Source organism: Diaporthe amygdali (genome assembly GCF_026229845.1).
Source record: "Diaporthe amygdali strain CAA958 chromosome Unknown NODE_5_length_1802954_cov_64_987939, whole genome shotgun sequence".
Taxonomy (NCBI): domain Eukaryota; kingdom Fungi; phylum Ascomycota; class Sordariomycetes; order Diaporthales; family Diaporthaceae; genus Diaporthe; species Diaporthe amygdali.
In genome coordinates, this window is record NW_026517025.1 from 1,430,289 (window position 1) to 1,448,165 (window position 17,877).

A 17,877-nucleotide genomic window follows, 5' to 3' on the forward strand; every position below is an offset into this window, starting at 1 on the left:
TTGTATGCCAGGGGACGAGCTGACACCATTGGTTCAAAGAGTTGTAGGAAAACACCAGGAAGGGGTCAGAGTCCCGGCAGTTGAGTCCTGTAAACCGTTTGAAAGGGATCCTGGTCACTTCACATACTCCCATCGAGCGAGCCTGGCAAAATGTCTGACAGAGGGAGGAACCATGTGTCAGCCGATCTAGACAGACCTTCAGTAAGGGCTGCCTAGACCTCGATTCCGTATCAAAGCCTAAGCGACGTCCTCTGCTCTACACTCACGCAGGGCTCGTTCGCCCTACAGACAAGAGCGCAGGAAAGGCAAAAAGGGAAAAACACAAAGATGAAGAAAAATCAGAAGAGACACAGAAGAAGACGATGAGAAAGACAAAGCCCACCAAACGAGACATGAAAAGAAGCCAAACTTTGAGATTGGCCGATCCACAGAAGCAGGTGAAGGGGCGCCAAGGAAACAAAGAGAACCCCGAGTCGTCAAGTGCCCAGGCTTTCGATGAAAGCTGGTTTCCCACAAATTGAATGAAGACTGTTTGCACCGGGAAATTGCCTGACAGTACTGCTTCTGCAGCCATGTCAGTAGACTTTTGTGCGGCGTAGGATTTGTGCTGTCTACATGTTTTGTTACTCAAGATACCTTGTGCGTAAAAAGATTGCAAGGTATCGAGATCAGTTATCAGTAAATTTTAATGGAAGCCATCAGATCAGAGTCCTGTCTACCTGCACAGTCTTCTGTAGTATGATATTAGGCGCCAATGCAATGACTAAGCGTTGCTTGTTTGCTTAAGCAAACAGGTAGCTAAAATCCAACTTGAGTGATGAAGAGGGTTTGACTGAGGTTTTATCTGTTGAAGGGGCCCACCACGCTTTTTCGCAACAAGCATGCTGTCTCCCAGTGAATCGAAATCCCGCCAAATCTTCTACTTTTGCACTTACCCACCGAAAACCCGTCAAACCCCACCCTCGATCGTCGAGTTCCGTGAAGAAACACAAGTTGTTGCTTAAGAATTTGCATCTCTGAAGCCGCTCGACACTCGCCAGCTTTGTGGTGCCATGGCGCATCTCACAGACCTTCCGACAGAACTTCTCTATATCATCCTCTCCCACATACCCAGGTCTAGGTGTTCCTTTTGGATTTCCAGCTCTGGGTTTTCCAAGCGGTCGCGAGACATAGCCAAGTTAGCCCTTGTCAATAGACGGCTTTACAAGGTTTTCGAGCCGGAGTTTTACCGCAAGCGAGTGGAAGAGCCCTTTTGCGACGTCTGGCTTCGGCGTGCTGTCAATCGAGGTTTCCCCCAATGTCGTCAGCAAGTCTCTGAGTGCTGGAGCAAATCCCAATCAAAACGTGGCTGGAGATTTTTGCCTTTACAAATGGTGCCGCGATCTGGGCTCAAATGAGCAGTTTCCAGGTCTTATGAGCGCGCTACAACAGCGATGGATGTCGGACTGGGATTTTAGTTGGTCGCTGCGCAAGAGCTATGGGAAGGGCAAGTGGTGCGGCGATCGAGCTGAATACCAGGACACATCATCACAAGATCAAAATGACGAGAAACACCCTTTCTCCCACCTAAGGCAACCAGAGTCACAGCCTGGTCGCCAACCGTCTCACCCATGCTGGAGACTTCTACACCTCGCCAGCGCTCTAGGGTTCTCTGATATAGTCGAGGTGCTGCTGGACCATGGAGCTGACGTTAGATCGGCTGGAACTGGGGTATGTCACTGCGATTCCCTCAGCCTGATAAACGATTTCGTCGTTGGCAGCACGCCAAGTGCAGACAGTACCATCACCTCGTGGTCCCCATTCCACGTTGCAATTTGCAAGAGGCAATACCAATGTGCGAGGCTGTTGGCTGTTCGTGGTGGCCTGTCTCACTACATCCCCGATACAGAAGACTCGGCCCAGCACTGGCCCACGCAAGACAAGAGCGAAGCTATAGATGTGACTCCTCTTTATCACATCGTCGCTCGCTGCGACTCAAGAACGGAAAGACTGGATGCCATATACCGGATTTTTCAAGACTCCGAAGCGGCAAACAAGATTAATGTTGACACTTTGGATCAGTTTATGCACACCCCGCTTGCTGTGGCAGCATATCACGGAAACCTCAAGTCACTCGGGCCATGGTTCATCGCTCATGGAGCCGATCCGAATGCTGTTGTCCATCTTCGTGGCACAGATGATGTTACCTCGTTGTTCCTCTTCTTGTGCTACATGGGTCGGTATGACGATGCTGCACTCCTCATGGACATGGGCGCTAGCGTGGCTGGGAAGATGATAATTCGGCCGGGATTCGATGAAGACAGCCTCCATGTGGCTCTGGGCATGATGGAGCTCGGCACATCAAGGGAAGCCTTGCACCTTTCTGCTCTCCAACTGTGCTGCTCTTTACATGGCAAAGAACATAGTAGGGCGCGAAGCGAGCCACTGCAGACGGAGAGGGATGCCTGCAATCTACTACTCAGGCTGCTCCACGAAAAAGGGCTGGACGTGAACTCAAGAGACGCAGATGGAAGGACACCATTGATGTACGCGGTGAATTGCGGCTCTACAGAGGTGGTGCGTGTCCTCCTCTCAGCCAATGCAGACGTCAACGCCGTTGACAATTTCGGCGCCAGTGTATTGTACTGTGTCTGCGGAGGCAATCTCAAGCCATACTCCATTGGCCACCTCCGCATCCTCCATGACCTTCTCGACGCTGGGGCAAAATTGCACGCAAATTACAGAGGAAGGACAGAATTGTTCGAACTCTGCATCCCCCAGCAAGTTTCGCCTATCTTGTCTTACAGTACCGCCATGCTGGGATTGTTACACACCTATGGCGCAGATTTCAATGCACGGAATGATGAAGGCGCATCTCCTCTCATTTTCGCTTTTTTGCAAGGGGCACTCGACGTCGTCGATTATCTCTTGTGTCTACGAGTCACGGTCACTGTCAGAGACTGCTACGAGATGGCTTATAGCTTGTTGGAGCGCTGTTACATGCCCAGGCAGCTCGAGATGATGCATAGCCTTCAGAAAGTCCTGCATCGAGCCCAGCCGACTCAACAACCTGGAAGTGATGAATGGAAGGAGCGAACTGATTCTATGTGGCGCAAGGTGTTATTCCATGCTGTAAAGAGGCGACGTTTTGACTTGGTCACACTTTTTATCGAGCAAGGCGTCAAGCCGTGTTATCGCTCGGTGTCGGGGGACAGCGTGTTGCACCTGTCTGTTAAGCGCACAGACAAATTCTGCCTGACTATGCTTTCCAATCTCATTCACTACGGGGCCCATGAGATGGTCAATGAGGTAAACGACCGCGAACTTTCGCCGCTGCAGATGGCTGTGGAATATCGGAACGCCCAGGTAGCCTATGTTCTGGCTGAAGGGGGTGCAAACATCCATCAAGCCACAGCGGGAGCCTCGGCCCCACTCGCAACGGCTCTTCAAATGTATTATGATCAAGAGCACTACAAGGTGCTGCGAAATCTTCTGGATCCGGCGCATCGCATGTGGTCTGAGCAGGATTCAAGTCTTTGGAAGGGCCACCACTACATTCACAAGCTTGTTAAGGCTCTGATAAGTGCCCCAAAATCCATCCAAACCTCAGACGACCGTGGTGACAGGCTTTCAAACAAGACATTCAATTCCGCTATGACCCTGCTGGGCCACGGCGTAGACGTCAACGATGTTGACGACGAAGGTGATTCGGCCCTTTCGACTCTGCTGCAATTCCTCTTGGACAGTGCAATTACAGGCAGCACTGCTGAGCCCGAAGCTCAGGAAACCGAAGATACACTTGCGGCACCCGCTGTGTCCTTGGCCAGCAGAGCCACCAAACCCGCTGCTACGCGGTCCATCGGTCAGCAGACGGTGATTTCTGCCAAGGAATACGCAATTCTGCACCTGTTCACCCTGCTTGTCTCCCAAGGCGCCGACTTGACGCAGCAGGGTAGAAATGGTGTCACGGCTGTGGAGAAGCTCCGCGAGATCGCATTACTCGGCGATGTGTCTGCCTGCGACGTGGCAGGAACAATCAACACCCTGCGGGCATGTGTCAAGATACCTCCATACGACACCGAGACAGGGACAATGCTTGGAAGGGCTCGGGCGCGCTATCCGACTGGTGGGCTAGTGCTGTTTGTATTCAACAACATGGAGACGGAATTTCGGCCGATTCGGGAGGCTCATTTGGACGATCCGAAGAATTGGGTGCCGATTTGGAGTCGATCGACTGAGTAGAAGCTCAGGTTCCTCTATCTGGGCTCGCATGCAAAGCTAGATTGATCGCCGTGTGCTGCATCAGTTGGAAAGTCGTTTGAAGGGAGGGCCTTCACCAAGAGCGGTTGATTTTGCGGGTCGGTGAGAAGTGGACCACGAAGACGTACCACGTCAGAAGCATCCAGGGGAAGGCGTGAGAAAGGTCTAACGATCGCTGGCTACTTTTAGTCTTTTCGGAGAGATAAGCTCTGGTTCAACACATTCAGGTTGATGGCATCTTCCGCAGAGACGCCAGCATTACCACCATGGACTTACCACATAGATTGTCTTTAATACATGTAATCATCGTGACCAAGCTTGTATCCGTATTGACGTGCTATGTCCAGCTTGGCATTCCGTCTTCCGGTCGTCGACCCACGTGAAGGATTTCACTACTTCATGAGCTCAGGATGACACAGTGAAGATTAGGGCCCCATGATCAAGTCACCTACGCATCCAGTGAATTATGAACAAGTTCTCCGGCCCCATATGGACTGACGTGTATAGGAGCATTCGGGGGCCCGTGCATCTCCCATGGGCACGCCTTCGCGGTACCTTGATACTTCCCAGCCACCTTAGCAGTGCAATTATGTAATCATGATGGCGGCCAAAATAAGCCCACATCGTTTCAGGCAGCTCCACTTTACGACATGCCGCCTACCGCGTCCATCCCGTCAGGTCAACCATCCCTTGGCCTACACCCTCCTTTTCATCCTCACCAGAATTTGGCATCTTGCAATTACACCAAGATGTCGAACAACAACAATGCTCACGAGAGCACACCTCTTCTAAGAGGCCACGACGGTGCGGAAGAGAGCGGGGATGCTACTCATCAAGCTTCGACTTGGCAACGCGTAAAGAGCTGGATCTCTTCCCACACTATCAACCTTATCCTGACCTTGCTGCTTGCTGTATTCGTCATCCTGTTCCTCGTAACAGCTTTTATTCAGACTTCAGGCAAAGACGAAGACAAGCCACCCTCTGAACCGACCCCGGGTGAGGGAGCTGAAATATGCACCTCCGCGGGATGTGTTCTCGCTTCTTCGACACTCCTCCGCAGTATCTCGTCAAGGTGAGCTTGTCTCCCAAGTACTCTCGGTCGCACACAACCAATACTAACGAAGACAACAGATATAAGGACCTCGACCCCTGTGAAGACTTCCGCACCTATGTTTGCGAGGGTTTCGATGCTGTCCACGAGATCCGGGAAGACCAAACCGGCGTTGGCAGCCTCCAGATCATGAGCGAGGAAGGCCAGCTCCTTCTGAAGCGCATCTTGGAGTCTCCACAACCTGCCCACACCTCCTTGTTCTGGACTGCATCTTCGCCGGACCAGCAAATTTACAGCAAGCTGCACGATGGTTACAATGCCTGCTTGAATGAGACTCAGCTGAAGTCGATCGGTTCTAAGCCTTTGCTTGACCTCCTTACCGGCCTCGGAGACCTTTATCCCGTGAAGAAGCCAAAGGGAAGGAAAGATACTTCGCTCACTGACGCTGTGGAGTATTTGATGGGCAATGGAATCAGAGGTCCAGTCTCAGTCGGTGTCGGTGCCGACGACAAGGACCCCGACTCAAACATCATCTCCCTCAGTCCCCCCTGGTCCTTCGGCCTGCCCTCGAAGCAGTATTACAACCGGACTGATATCGTCACTGCGTACAAAGAAACTATCGGTACAGTCCTTGAGGCTTTGCGGAAGGAAGCTTCGCCCAAGCACAATGTGCTCTCGACATTCGACAGCCCAGGCATGCCCGCAACGATGAACAAGAAACTCGTCGATAGTTTAGTCGATTTTGAGTACAGCCTGGCTGCAGCATCACCGGATCCAGAGGACCTGTCCGACATCACCAAGGTTTACAACCCTCGGACATTGGATGAGGCCGAAGCATATAACCCTGAGATTTCGGTCAAGGACATCATTCAGGTCTTTGCTGGTGACTATAAGCCTTCCAAGATCATCGTGGCATCTCCGAAATACCTGAAGTCTCTTGCAAAGATCCTCGAGTCGGAGAGCCGAGAAGTCATCCAAGCATATCTCGCTTGGAAGGTCGTACAAACATGGGGCGGATCCGTTGAGAGTGATAGTGTTGAGCCTCTCCGCAGGTTTAGCAATAAACTCCAGGGTAAGGAACCGGACGTGAAGGCCGAAAGGTGGAGGAAATGCATCAGTGTCGTTGACAGTGACCTTCGTAAGTATTTCAACCCTGTTCCGGATCAAGCCGAAACTGATCAAATGCAATTTCGCAGCCTGGATTCTCAGCCGTTTCTTCATAGAACGCGCTTTCTCTAAGGAGGCTAAAGAGCTTGGTGACCAGATCATCTATGACATCAAGGACTCTTTCATCGTCAAGCTCAACCACTCCGAATGGATGACTGAGAAGGTGCGAGAGTTTGCAATTGACAAGGTGAATCTGATCCGACAAAAGATTGGATATCCTACCCAGAGCCCGGACGTCACCAATGCGGATGAGCTTCAGAAATATTACAAAAGCGTTAAGGTATCTGCCGATTCCTTCTTTGCCAACCGGCTCGCTTCTACCAGAGCCGACGTAAGGCGTGAGTGGGCGCAGGCGGGCAAGCCTGTAGACAAGGCTGAGTGGGGAATGTCGGCGTCGACGGTGAACGCATACTACAACCCGCCCGGAAACGAGATTGTTTTCCCTGCTGGGATCATGCAAGCCCCTGTCTTCTACGACCCCTCGCTTCCCAAGTATCTGTCATATGGAGCTTTCGGAGCAGTCGCAGGACATGAGCTGTCACACGCTTTTGATTCGTCCGGCAGAAACTACGATCAGAATGGCAACTATAGCGACTGGTGGGATGAGTCCACCATCAAGGCCTTCAAGCAGAAGACAGACTGCTTCGTGGAGCAGTATCACAACTACACCATCCCGACGAAAGACGGCGATCTGCCCATCAACGGGAAACTCACCCTTGGTGAGAACATCGCTGATGCTGGCGGTCTAACTGCTGCATTCCAGTCTTGGCGCCGCCGAGATGATGAGAAGGCCGACCTTATCCTTCCTGGACTGGACTATTTCTCGAAGGAGCAGATTTTCTTCCTCGCCTATGGGCTTACTTGGTGTGGTAAGACTAGGGAGGAGGAGGCTATCAGGAGGATCTACACGGATCCTCACAGCCCTGCGTCTTACAGAATTCAGGTGGGACAACACACTTCTTTTTCTTCACAAATAAGTATCGTGCTTGCTAACTCTTCTTAAGGGTACCACGGCCAACTCTCGGGAGTTCCGAGAAGCTTTCAAGTGCCCCGTCAAGGAGCCGACTTGTGAACTGTGGTGATTTATCTGTCCTTGAAGCGCTGTGTCTCTTATGTTCGCTTGTTAAGGGTGATCGGGCATGCATGGGCTAACTAGGTACTCAAAATTGTATGGGAGTCATTTGTTCGTGTCGTCAATTACTGTACAAGCTATCCTCTTCAGAGCACAGAACCAGCTCAAATGGAACATTATCATCATGAAGCTGCATGCCCACAGACATCAAGCTGAAATCCGACGGGCGCCGGCCCCGCTGGATCTTGCGCCCGTAATGAAACCTGTCGTCCACCACCGATGGCCGCCGCTGGCCCCACGGCAACGCGGTGCTCTCATCCCACCTGTGCTGCTCTGACGAGTCCTGCTCGAAATCCAGGCTCAGCACCCACCGCAGTTGGATCGCCCACTTCGGCGCCGTTTGCTTGAGGTCAGCCCGCCCGTGGATGTCGCGGTCCATCGGCCGCGGCCAGGGCACGTCCTCGTCACCAGCGTACGGCGTGCTTGCGCTCGAGTTGGTCTCAGGGGTAGCGGTTGAGCTCGATCCGCCGCCCGTTGGTGTCAGAAACTCCAGGCAGCTGTAATCGACCTGTATGAACTCTGCCAGGTCGGCATCGACGTCGTGGACGGGTGTTGTGACTGCCTCGACCGCGGCGATGTCTGAAGCGGCGAGGGGAAAAGAATCAGCGGCGACAACTTTTTTGAGCTCTGTCTGAGTACCGAGATCTGCTTACTTGTCTGGATCTTCGGGAGATCCATGCCCCTTTGGCGGAGCGCGCCTCGGCGGGTCAGCATCGTTGGCTGTCTTGGATTCTCCACTTGTGCGGTCGACCCACGTTGGGAGCTTGCATCTCTTGGAGTCTTTTCTTTTTCTAGAACAACGTTCCCTTGGACTAGCTTGGAAAGGATGAGACTAACGTTCGAATAGGTCGAGCCATTTATCCAGGAGGTTCAGGGGCTTTTTTTCCCGACGATGCGCATCATTCAAATAGCACATATTTGAGCGGTGGTGCGTAGCGGAGCCAGAATGAAGATCTCAATGGCGGGAGGCCGAAATTCCCACACAAGCCGTGCGGTGTTCTTTATTTCGAGAGATCTGGAGTCTTTGACAGCTGGCTGGCTTCCCGGGTGACAATAAAGGGCTCGCCGGGAGGCAGCCAAGGTGGAAAGGAGGCGGGACGATCCCCGGGCAGGACGATAAAGTCGGTCGGCTCGTCCCGCAATGGCTTTGCTGATTGGATATCTCATGGTGGACTGAACAGGACCTTGGAATTGATTCACAACAGGACTTCTTCAACATTTAGCTAGATACTAGCTAAAAGCTAGTCGGTACGGCGGCCGCTCCTCCTCGAAATAGTGCCCACGTTAAAAGTGGGCAGGAGCCCCGAGTGAGCACTCGCGACACGGCGCGTGCCATCCTCCCCCCGTCCCTCTCCCGCTCGCTCCTTCTTGGCCTTCTCCTTCCCCTCCTGCCGACGCTCCCAGAGGATGCGGGCAAACCAGCCCACCAAGCCAAACAGCGCAGCGCCCACGACATTGACGCCCGACGGGGCCAGCGCACGGGCCCACGCGACCCAGGAAGGCGTGGCCAGCGCCTTGACGGCGGTCGTCAGGGGGCCCAGGCCCGACGACATGCCCGACGACACGCCGGACGCAACGGCGTCGGCGACAAGCGGGCCGACGTCCGCCAGGGCGGCAGCGACGACCGAGGCGCAGGCGCAGGCGGCAGTGGCGGCAGGGGTGGCGGTGGGGCAGGCCGCCAGGGTCACGATGGTGGTAGAGGTGACCACCAGGTCGTCAACACAGCACATGTCCATGTCTAGTAGAAGGTTAGTACAGGATGGTCATCAGGGTGGAGGTTATCCCAGAGGAGATTATCCCAGAGGAGATTATCCCAGAGGACGTTATCCCAAAGGACGTTATCCCAAGAGACGTTATCCCAGAGGACGTTATCCCATAGGACGTTATTCCAAAGAAGACGTGTGATTATCCAAAGGAGGCTGTCCCAGGGCAGGTTGCGACAGGGAAACAGGAGACAATGAGACAAGGAACTTACTGGTAGGTGGGTAGGTAGGTAGGTAGGTAGGTTGGTTGGTTGGTTGGTTGTTCGTTCGATTCCTATTCTCTCATACAGTCAGTACTCACGCCGCCTACCAGAGAAGAAAAGTTCAAGAAGAGAAGAGTTTGCATCTCGATCAAATGAAGGGTGCCATGTCCGGAGCCGAGCTGTGTGGTTCCTTCCTTCCTTCCCAGGAATGAGCTGTTGCCATCCCAGACCGACTCCTTGCGGCAGACCACAAGACTTTGCCGTGGTGGCTGCCCAAAATGGTCAGAACCTTGCTTGGTACTGCTTCAGAGTGGAAGGCACATGGAGCAATATAGCAGCAAGTGGTTTGCCAGACAGGAAGTGTGTCCTGCTCCTGTTTCTCACATAAACATCTACCATTTCCACTTGGACAACATCCAAAACAGACAATGTTCAACATCATCAACACCCTTACTACCCTGTTGCGTTGCTCATGATATCTCCCAAGACCGTTCCTCGGCGCGCAACGTCTGCCACAAAGTCGTGCCCTGATCGCCACATTGAAAATCCCTTGCTACAACTTCCTGTCTTCTCATCCATTTCCATCAAGACAACAAAATCGTGTTCAACCAAACCACCTTCCAATTTTTCCTACGATGTTGACTGATTCTCTTGTATCCTTCATGATACTCGGCCCGCCATCTCGTCTCATGTGACATCGATCCAGCAACCTCGCCACCCATGAGCACTCTGGGCGTCTGGCTGCCTTGCAGGGCGTCTCATAGCCCGACACCGACATGTTCCCAGTCTCAATTGGTATGTTCTCTCCTATCTTGACGCAGTCGGTACTCCGCAAGCCATTTGTCGTCCGTTCTACAATCAATTTCAATCCATTGGAACCGTCGTCTCTATCTTCATTGCTCTTGATCCCTTTGTGGGCCTTCTTCATCGATCTTTTCGTGAATCACTCTTTCTTTCACCTCCTATCTCGACCTCGAAACTCCCTGCCAAAGCTCCAGAAGATTTGCTGGACGAAAACGTCAAAGTACGCAAACACCGACCACATCTTTTCAATCCAACACCAAGGGCTCAGGTTCGTACCACCATACAGCTCACCAGCAACACTTTACTAACAGGCGGTCCAGAGCTTATGCTAAATGCCCTGGGAACGTCTACAACGCACCGCAAAAGCACCGCAAGAACCATTGCTTCCGGCTCACCTCCTTCAGTCGACCTCCACAAACTCTGCGTACACGTCTGGCCCAAACATCAGCTCCCGACCACCTGATTACCAGAACCTGTGCCGTTTACAGATTCTACACATCTTCACAACAATTTCATGTATTCGTCACACGTCTCGGGCCACAGAAACCACTGTAGATACAGAGACTTTAGTCGATATCTCGTACACCCTTCAGGCATATCATCGCACACACAGCTGACCTAAACATTACGATGGTCATGATCGTCGAAGCGTTCGTCAACCTGTTTCACACAGCATTTCGATCTTCTGTCAAGAGATTCAAATACATCGTCTTGGCACAATGTTGGCACTAAATTTGGGGTTTGGATGGGCGTTTGGGGGGGGAAGAACGATTTATCAGACGACTTTCTTATAATTTGAAATGAAGCAATATTCAGCCTGAAGAGCATCACCCTAGAAAGAGAGACCAAAAACTTCTGCGCGAAAGGCATTAGCAGTTACCTCGGCTCCAGAAGTCCCTACCTTTCAATCCGCACTCTCTGCCACTAGGGTGTTCTACGTCTCGGACTTGCCAAAGTGACCTATATCGTTGAACCCCGAAGGCATTCTTCCTACCAGAATGCATCAAAATTGGCTAGGTCGCTGCCATCGTATTTCCTCAAGTAATACCTCGAGATGTCGAGTTGAAGGCCTAGCAAGCGAGACATCTATGTATCTCAAATTTACTTGTGGTGTTGAAGACTTCTACCAACTAATGGAACCTTGATGGCTATTAGGACACATCCGGTTCATTTTAGTGTCAACGCTTGGACCTTTGCTTCAAGGAAATGACAGTTTTCTCCAGTTCAAAATGCAAATCCATTGAAATCTTGCTTGGTTGTCTTGGACCAGTCTCCCTGTCTGGTAGAAGAAAATCTTTTACGCATCTTTTGTTGTCCTTTCTTATAATATAGAGGCATCACAAACACTCTCACTGATAAAATACTCTTTCCAGTGCACTGAATCTGCATAAATCATTGTCGAGTTCGCACTCTGCATTTGTGTCGGCAGTCAACAATGGCCAACAATCTTTGTGCTCCACCTTCACTGAACCGTCGCCATCGTAGCCAAGCTCCGCTGGCCAGAAACTCGACTGACAATGACACAGCTGTTCATGTCAGCTCTTCGTACGAGAACAATTACTGTTCGATGACCAGGAACAGAGCATCTTCTTCTGCATTACCAAGCTTAGCCCACATTTCGATACAAGGCCGCACGGAGACACCACCCCCAACATACGACCAATTATTCCCTCCCCCAGGTGATTCCGTATCACGATGCAGAGCGAGAACACGACCGCAACCATCGCCTCCAGAAGGTATGGACTCTCTTGTGGCAGCAATGTGGCACAATGAGAACTTAAGCATGCTGCACTCCCTGCCCGATGATGTTGTCATCAAGATCATCGGGATGTTAAGCAACAGCGGCATCGATTGCATCCGACGCGTTGCACGAAGATTTCCGCCCCTGTGCGTTCGCGAAGTTTTGAGTCCACTGCGAGGAAGTAACCCGACGATATCGGAGACCGGCCCATTCTACTGGCCCTGCTTCGAAGCTTCCTCCTATCTCCGGCCACAGTTCTTGGAGCTCGTCGACCGAGACGAGTACTGCAATGGCTGCCAGGCGGCCCGGAAGTCGCTTCTCTGGGAGCAGAGGCTCCACAACCTCACCAAATACATGCACTGTTCCGCCTGCGCTGCAGACCACCCCGCATGTCTTTTCTCAGAAAGTCAACGCCGCAAGCCGGCACGGCTTCGACGGTGTATTGCGCACGAGGGCTACATACGGATATGTGGTCATCCAGAGGGTGTTGTGCGTCTGCCTCAAGCCTTGAACCTGAAACGCAAGCAGCTGGGGCGCCTGAGGAGTGATGCTGCTACCAAAATCCAGTGCAGAGATCCCAGTCATGTTGTACAATGCAGCAGCGTACAAAGAAAAGATTTGGCGAAGCCTTACAGTCCCGGATGCAGAGCTCGAGTTTGCACCGAGTATTACCAGTCGCCAACGGTCTCGGCGCACGAACAGATCCCCAACCAGATTGATATCCAATGGACCACTCACGTACCATTCAACGGTCAGATGGACGCTCTACGGCCCAAGCTATTGGAGATCCGAGAGAACGCTGGGAAATACATTTTCCCATGCCCAATGACTGCCAAGGAAAATCCCGAACTTCGCTGCTTTGACCCAAACGACTGCCACTGCACCGTCTACAAAGGGGCCGAGAACGTACGATGGGAGTGGAAGGGCGGGTCTTGGCGACCGGGGAGGACGAAATGCATCAGTGACCCTGCCAGGAGATTAGATTCTCTGCAGCCCTCACCATCGTTTGGTAGAACCCCATCCGCGGTCGTCCGTGGTATCGCGCGAAGTCTCAAGACAATCATAGCGCCAAAATGCCCGGCAGTGTCGAGAAGGCATCAGAGTCGCGCACAACACGCGCCTCGAGCGTACAGTAAGGGGGCGTGCTTCGTGGACGTCAAGCCGTGCCATGCTAGCAAGAATTGCCTCGTGGTAGACTACATGCGAAGTCTAGTTGTTTGTGAAGATGGAAAGCTCTATAAACGATGGTACAACGCTCTTGACCCTTCGTCATATAACATCACAGCTGATCAGGACGGGCTGGGGATGTACTGGTGCTGGCAGCCTCACTGCCGCAACTACTTCAAAGGTGTCCCAAATTATGCGGGCATACTTCGCGGCCTCGAGTTCCGCAAAGAATGTCAACATTATGATTGTCAGTGATATTCTCTATATGGATGCAAGATGGCGATGGGAAGAGGGAGTGCCAGTTGGATAGGATAGCATCGTGACGGGCAGGAAAGAGAAAAGCAGAATATTTCCTGATATTACCAATTTGATATGCGGATGGTAGACTCGGCTTGCGGAGTCAGTAATCTTCAAATGACTAGCTTTATGCTCTGTGGGATAGTTACACACGCATTTACAGTTCATGCTTTTACCCATATCCTTTCGCTCTGAAAATAGTCCAGGCTGCTCTCGTCCACGTGATCTTGTCAGAAAATGGCCGTTTCTAGCACTCGATTAGCTTATAATACCCCATTCGATTCCGAACACGGCTCGCTTTTGTGCTGGAATAACTATCTTTGGGACTGGAGATCAGTGCTTTTTGATATTGACAATGTATTTGGCCGGCGCCCGGTACTTGCGTTCACAGTGGAGAGCCTTGGCATGACTGAGGAGTAGTTGTGATGTCAAAACACCTAGGAATATGTTCCGATGTTATTTGAAGCGAGTCTAGTGATATAAGCCAATCTTGTTAAGGAGGGTATCTTGACGCATCATGCTGTCCTTGATCCCACTATTCTTCTGCTCCCACTAGATTACCACAAGCCCATCAGCATCTGCCACCACACGGAAGGGCCGTCGCATTTGCTATCAAACAGATTTGGCTACGGCAGGAAGACTATATTTGTGTGAGATTCGTGACCGTGAAATTATGTGTAAATTCGTTTGAGACTAAATACTCTTTTGAGATAATCCCTGAGAAATAATATTCGGTAGCAACAGACCGATAACGGGACTGCTATCAGTCCTTGCTCTTGCTAGTCAGGAGGCCGTCACAGTGACCTCGGTACCAGCAAGACCATCCGCGCTCGCCTTGACCGTGATGTCTCCATTTCCAGTTCCCTTCACGATAGCCAAGGCATACCCATTGAACGCCTTGCGTACTAGACTTGGGAAGACAGTCAAGTCCGTTGGGTCTCCGTTATCAGTAGCCACAATCTCACCTGGACCTTCTACAGAGAAAGTGACCTCGTTGGCGGCGTATGGCACCCTGTCGCCGTTCTCGTCAACCACCGCGATAGAGACATACGACAAGTCGTACCCATCGCCCACGATAGCTGTGCGATCAGCAGTGACATTCAGGGATGCTGCCGCGCCCACGGTCCTGACTTCCTCCTCGGCCCAGACCTCTCCGCCCTTGTAGGTCACAGCCCTCAAGCTGCCAGGGGAGTAAGTAACGTTGTCCCACCGGAAGCGGTACTCACTCTCGCCCCTGGTCACCCTGCCAGCCGACTTCCCGTTCACGAACAACTCCGCCTCATCAGCAGACGAGAAGACATGCACGGGAGTGACCTTGCCCTCGCGCTGGCCATCCCAGCTCCAGTGTGGGAGGATATGCGCGCTGCGGACCTCAGGCGCCCACCGGGCCTGGTACAGCCACCAGCGATCCTTCTTGAATCCAGCGAGGTCAATAATGCCAAAGTAGGAGCTGCGCGCCGTGTACTCGTCTCCGTCGTACGGCGTCGGCTCGCCGATGTAGTCCCAGCCGGTCCAAACGAACTCGCCGCCCGCGAACGGCTGGTACCGGTCCTGCTGCGCAAACACCTTATCGGCCGACGAGCCCCAGTAGGGTCCGTACAGCTCGTACGCAGAGACGTACTGCGCTGTGCTGTTGCCGCCCGACCCGTCGAACACCTCGGCTGACTGGTTGCCGACCACGGGGAAGATGTACGTCTCGCGCGAGCTGAGCGATGACGCGCTCTCGCTTGTCCAGAGGAGCTTGTCAGGGTAGGTCGCGTGGAAGCGCGGGAAGCTGCCGTTGTAGCTGGCACCGCGTCCCTCGCCTTGATAGTTGAGACTTTCTACGTCGAGTACGTTGGCTAGGGCTGAGCCGGGCTGGGCGTTGTTGAGTGCTGAGGTGATGGGACGCGTGCCGTCTTCGGAGTCGACGATATCTTTTAGGATCTGACCTGTGGCACCACCTGCAGCGGTGGATTGCTCTGGAATCTCGTTACCGATGCTCCAGACGATGACGGAGGGGTGGTTGAAGTCCCGTCGGACGAAGGAGCGGAGATCTGCCTCGTGCCACTCCGGGAATAGGAGGTGATAATCATTGTCCACCTTTGCTTGGTTCCAGACATCGAAGGCCTCATTGATGACCAAAAAGCCGAACTCGTCAGCCAGGTCGAGAAGCTCGGGCGCAGGAGGGTTGTGCGACATGCGGAGGGCGTTGGAGCCCAGCTCGCGCAGATACTCGAGCTGGCGTTGAGCAGCGCGGTAGTTGAATGCAGCGCCGAGACTGCCTAGATCGTGGTGGTTATTTGTTCCCTGGACATAAACTCGGTCGCCGTTGACGTAGAGACCCTCTGAGGTGTACTCTACAGAGCGAATGCCAAACTTGGACTCGTATGTATCGAGAACTGAGTCTCCCGATGACACAGTCGTGACTGCAATGTACTGGTTTGGTGTGCCGGACGGAAGCACACCCCAGAGCTGAGGGCTTGCGATAGTAACAGAACCGTTGACAGATGCTTTTCCTTGACCATCTACGTCCACCGACGTCTTAGAGAAGGTAGCCACAACTTCGTCGCTTCCAAGAAGATGCACTTCAGTCGTGACGTCAACAGTCTGGGCTTCATCCAGTTTGTTCTCGACCTCAACAATCAAGTCAACTGTCGCAGAGTCGGCCGAGATAGTCGGGGTTCTGATCTTGGTGCCGGACTGCGCGACGTGCACCTTGGAGGTCTTTACGATCCACACGTTGCGGTAAATACCTGCGCCAGGGTACCATCGAGACGACTCCTTTGCGTTCTCCAGGCGCACAGCCAAAAGGTTGTCCTCTCCGGCCTTCACGTGAGCCGTCAGGTCGACCCGGAACGAAGCATACCCATAAGGCCAGCCACCAACTAACTCCCCATTGAGCCACACGGCCGCGTGTGATTGCGCGCCGTCAATGTCCAAGAAGATGGACTTGGAGCTGTCGAGGTCGGCGTCGGTGAAGGTCAAGTTGCGGCGGTACCAGCCGACCCCGTTCGATGGAAGACGACCCATACCACCACTGATTCCCTCGGCGAGGAAAGGACCTTTTACAGCCCAGTCGTGGGGCAGGTTGAGCTGCTCCCACGAGGAATCGTCGAAGGAGGATTGCACGTAGACAACATCCGCACCTGGAGCAGTGCTATTTGATGGAGAAGGATACTGGCTGCCATCGATGATGAAGTCGTTCGCTTGCGGGAGGATCCATGGCCTGAGCGTGCCATTGTACGACAGCCCGTCGGGATTGTCCTCGAATCGTTGGAACCTCCACGCGCTGTTTATGCTGGTACGCTCACGAGCTGCTGTGGACTCAGCCCTCGGGACGACGGGAGCTCTAATGTTGGCCTCAGCAGGGTGAGCGCCGACTGGCTGGTAGCATAGCGGCAGGATGATCGATGCCACGAGAAGCCCGCCGGCGTTGCTCGCGGCTCTTAAAACAGAGTGCATGGCAGGCGATGTGGACTGAGGAAACCTACACACCAATTGAGGCGCTCGCTCGCGTGACTATCCATCTCCGCGTCCTGTGCATAGCCCAGTGGGTTCTTGTAGCTTATAATTAATGAGCGGTGGTTTGCGAGTCGCGTCATAGTCTGCGTGCTGCTACCCATATAGCCGCTCGCGATAAGACTCCCCCGAAATATTGTGGATCTGAGGGGTTCGACGCGCTTTAGCCCCCGGCTGCAACGCAACGTTGCCAGCTTCCTACGATGGTTCAGGCTGCTCCCCCGCTTCTCCCTCCATTGGAGCCCTCGGCGGCGGAAATTGTGTGCACGCATTCCATGCTGATCACGACATGTCAATAATGAATATAGACTAGCGCCAGGTACAGGTCCCGCCCCGTGGTCACATGCATGGATCACTCTGTCAGGGGAAATTGTCCATAAGCCTGCCTACAGCAGCCATCGGTAGTTGTTACTCCTCGAGCGGAGAGTATTTACAAGCAAGGTTTTTGCCTTGCTTGAGGACTTTACTGCTTTCTATGTTTTGGCACGAGCCCACCAATACGTCAGAGAGCCTGAATTTCCAAGTGTACAAGCCCCTCTATATCCAGACCTTCCCTATTCAAACAAGATCATTGCTGGGAAAGCTTACCTTACCAAGGGCCGACTCATAATTAGAAGGCTTGGCAACCTCATGAAAACCGTGTTGCTACTTGAGAGGAATTCACTCTCATGAAGGGCAGCCTAGCAATCATGTGCAGCCTTCAAAACTCTTGTAATTTGCGCCTACCGGCTAGGAACCCATTGAGACGGTAGATACGGATAGACAAAGCTAAATCGTCATCAGACATCAACAGACGGAGTCACTGTCAAGAT

General features: G+C 52.8%; 6 protein-coding genes across 6 annotated transcripts; 3 read left to right on the plus strand and 3 right to left on the minus strand.

Annotated features, from left to right (window-relative positions):
• Window positions 1-1,052: 1,052 nt before the first annotated feature.
• J7T55_015599 (uncharacterized protein) lies at window positions 1,053-4,397 on the plus strand (the record flags this gene model as incomplete). Its single annotated transcript, XM_053139849.1, has 3 exons — window positions 1,053-1,177; window positions 1,236-4,118; window positions 4,304-4,397. 3 exons carry the CDS (start codon window positions 1,053-1,055, stop codon window positions 4,395-4,397), a joined length of 3,102 nt encoding a protein of 1,033 aa, XP_052997321.1.
• Window positions 4,398-4,988: 591 nt separating this feature from the next.
• Window positions 4,989-7,539, plus strand: J7T55_015600 (endothelin-converting enzyme; the record flags this gene model as incomplete). Its single annotated transcript, XM_053139850.1, has 4 exons — window positions 4,989-5,311; window positions 5,371-6,428; window positions 6,487-7,400; window positions 7,462-7,539. 4 exons carry the CDS (start codon window positions 4,989-4,991, stop codon window positions 7,537-7,539), a joined length of 2,373 nt encoding a protein of 790 aa, XP_052997322.1.
• Window positions 7,540-7,650: 111 nt separating this feature from the next.
• Window positions 7,651-8,303, minus strand: J7T55_015601 (uncharacterized protein; the record flags this gene model as incomplete). The annotated part of the gene is made up of 2 exons (XM_053139851.1): window positions 7,651-8,168; window positions 8,243-8,303. 2 exons carry the CDS (start codon window positions 8,301-8,303, stop codon window positions 7,651-7,653), a joined length of 579 nt encoding a protein of 192 aa, XP_052997323.1.
• Window positions 8,304-8,830: 527 nt separating this feature from the next.
• On the minus strand, window positions 8,831-9,954 carry J7T55_015602 (uncharacterized protein; the record flags this gene model as incomplete). The annotated part of the gene is made up of 3 exons (XM_053139852.1): window positions 8,831-9,327; window positions 9,641-9,824; window positions 9,940-9,954. The coding sequence occupies 3 exons, from the start codon at window positions 9,952-9,954 to the stop codon at window positions 8,831-8,833; spliced, it is 696 nt and encodes a 231-aa protein (XP_052997324.1).
• Window positions 9,955-12,097: 2,143 nt separating this feature from the next.
• J7T55_015603 (uncharacterized protein) lies at window positions 12,098-13,522 on the plus strand (the record flags this gene model as incomplete). Its single annotated transcript, XM_053139853.1, has 1 exon — window positions 12,098-13,522. One exon carries the CDS (start codon window positions 12,098-12,100, stop codon window positions 13,520-13,522), a length of 1,425 nt encoding a protein of 474 aa, XP_052997325.1.
• An 825-nt stretch (window positions 13,523-14,347) lies between these two features.
• Window positions 14,348-17,008, minus strand: J7T55_015604 (glycoside hydrolase family 2 protein; the record flags this gene model as incomplete). Its single annotated transcript, XM_053139854.1, has 1 exon — window positions 14,348-17,008. One exon carries the CDS (start codon window positions 17,006-17,008, stop codon window positions 14,348-14,350), a length of 2,661 nt encoding a protein of 886 aa, XP_052997326.1.
• Between the last annotated feature and the right edge of the window lie 869 nt (window positions 17,009-17,877).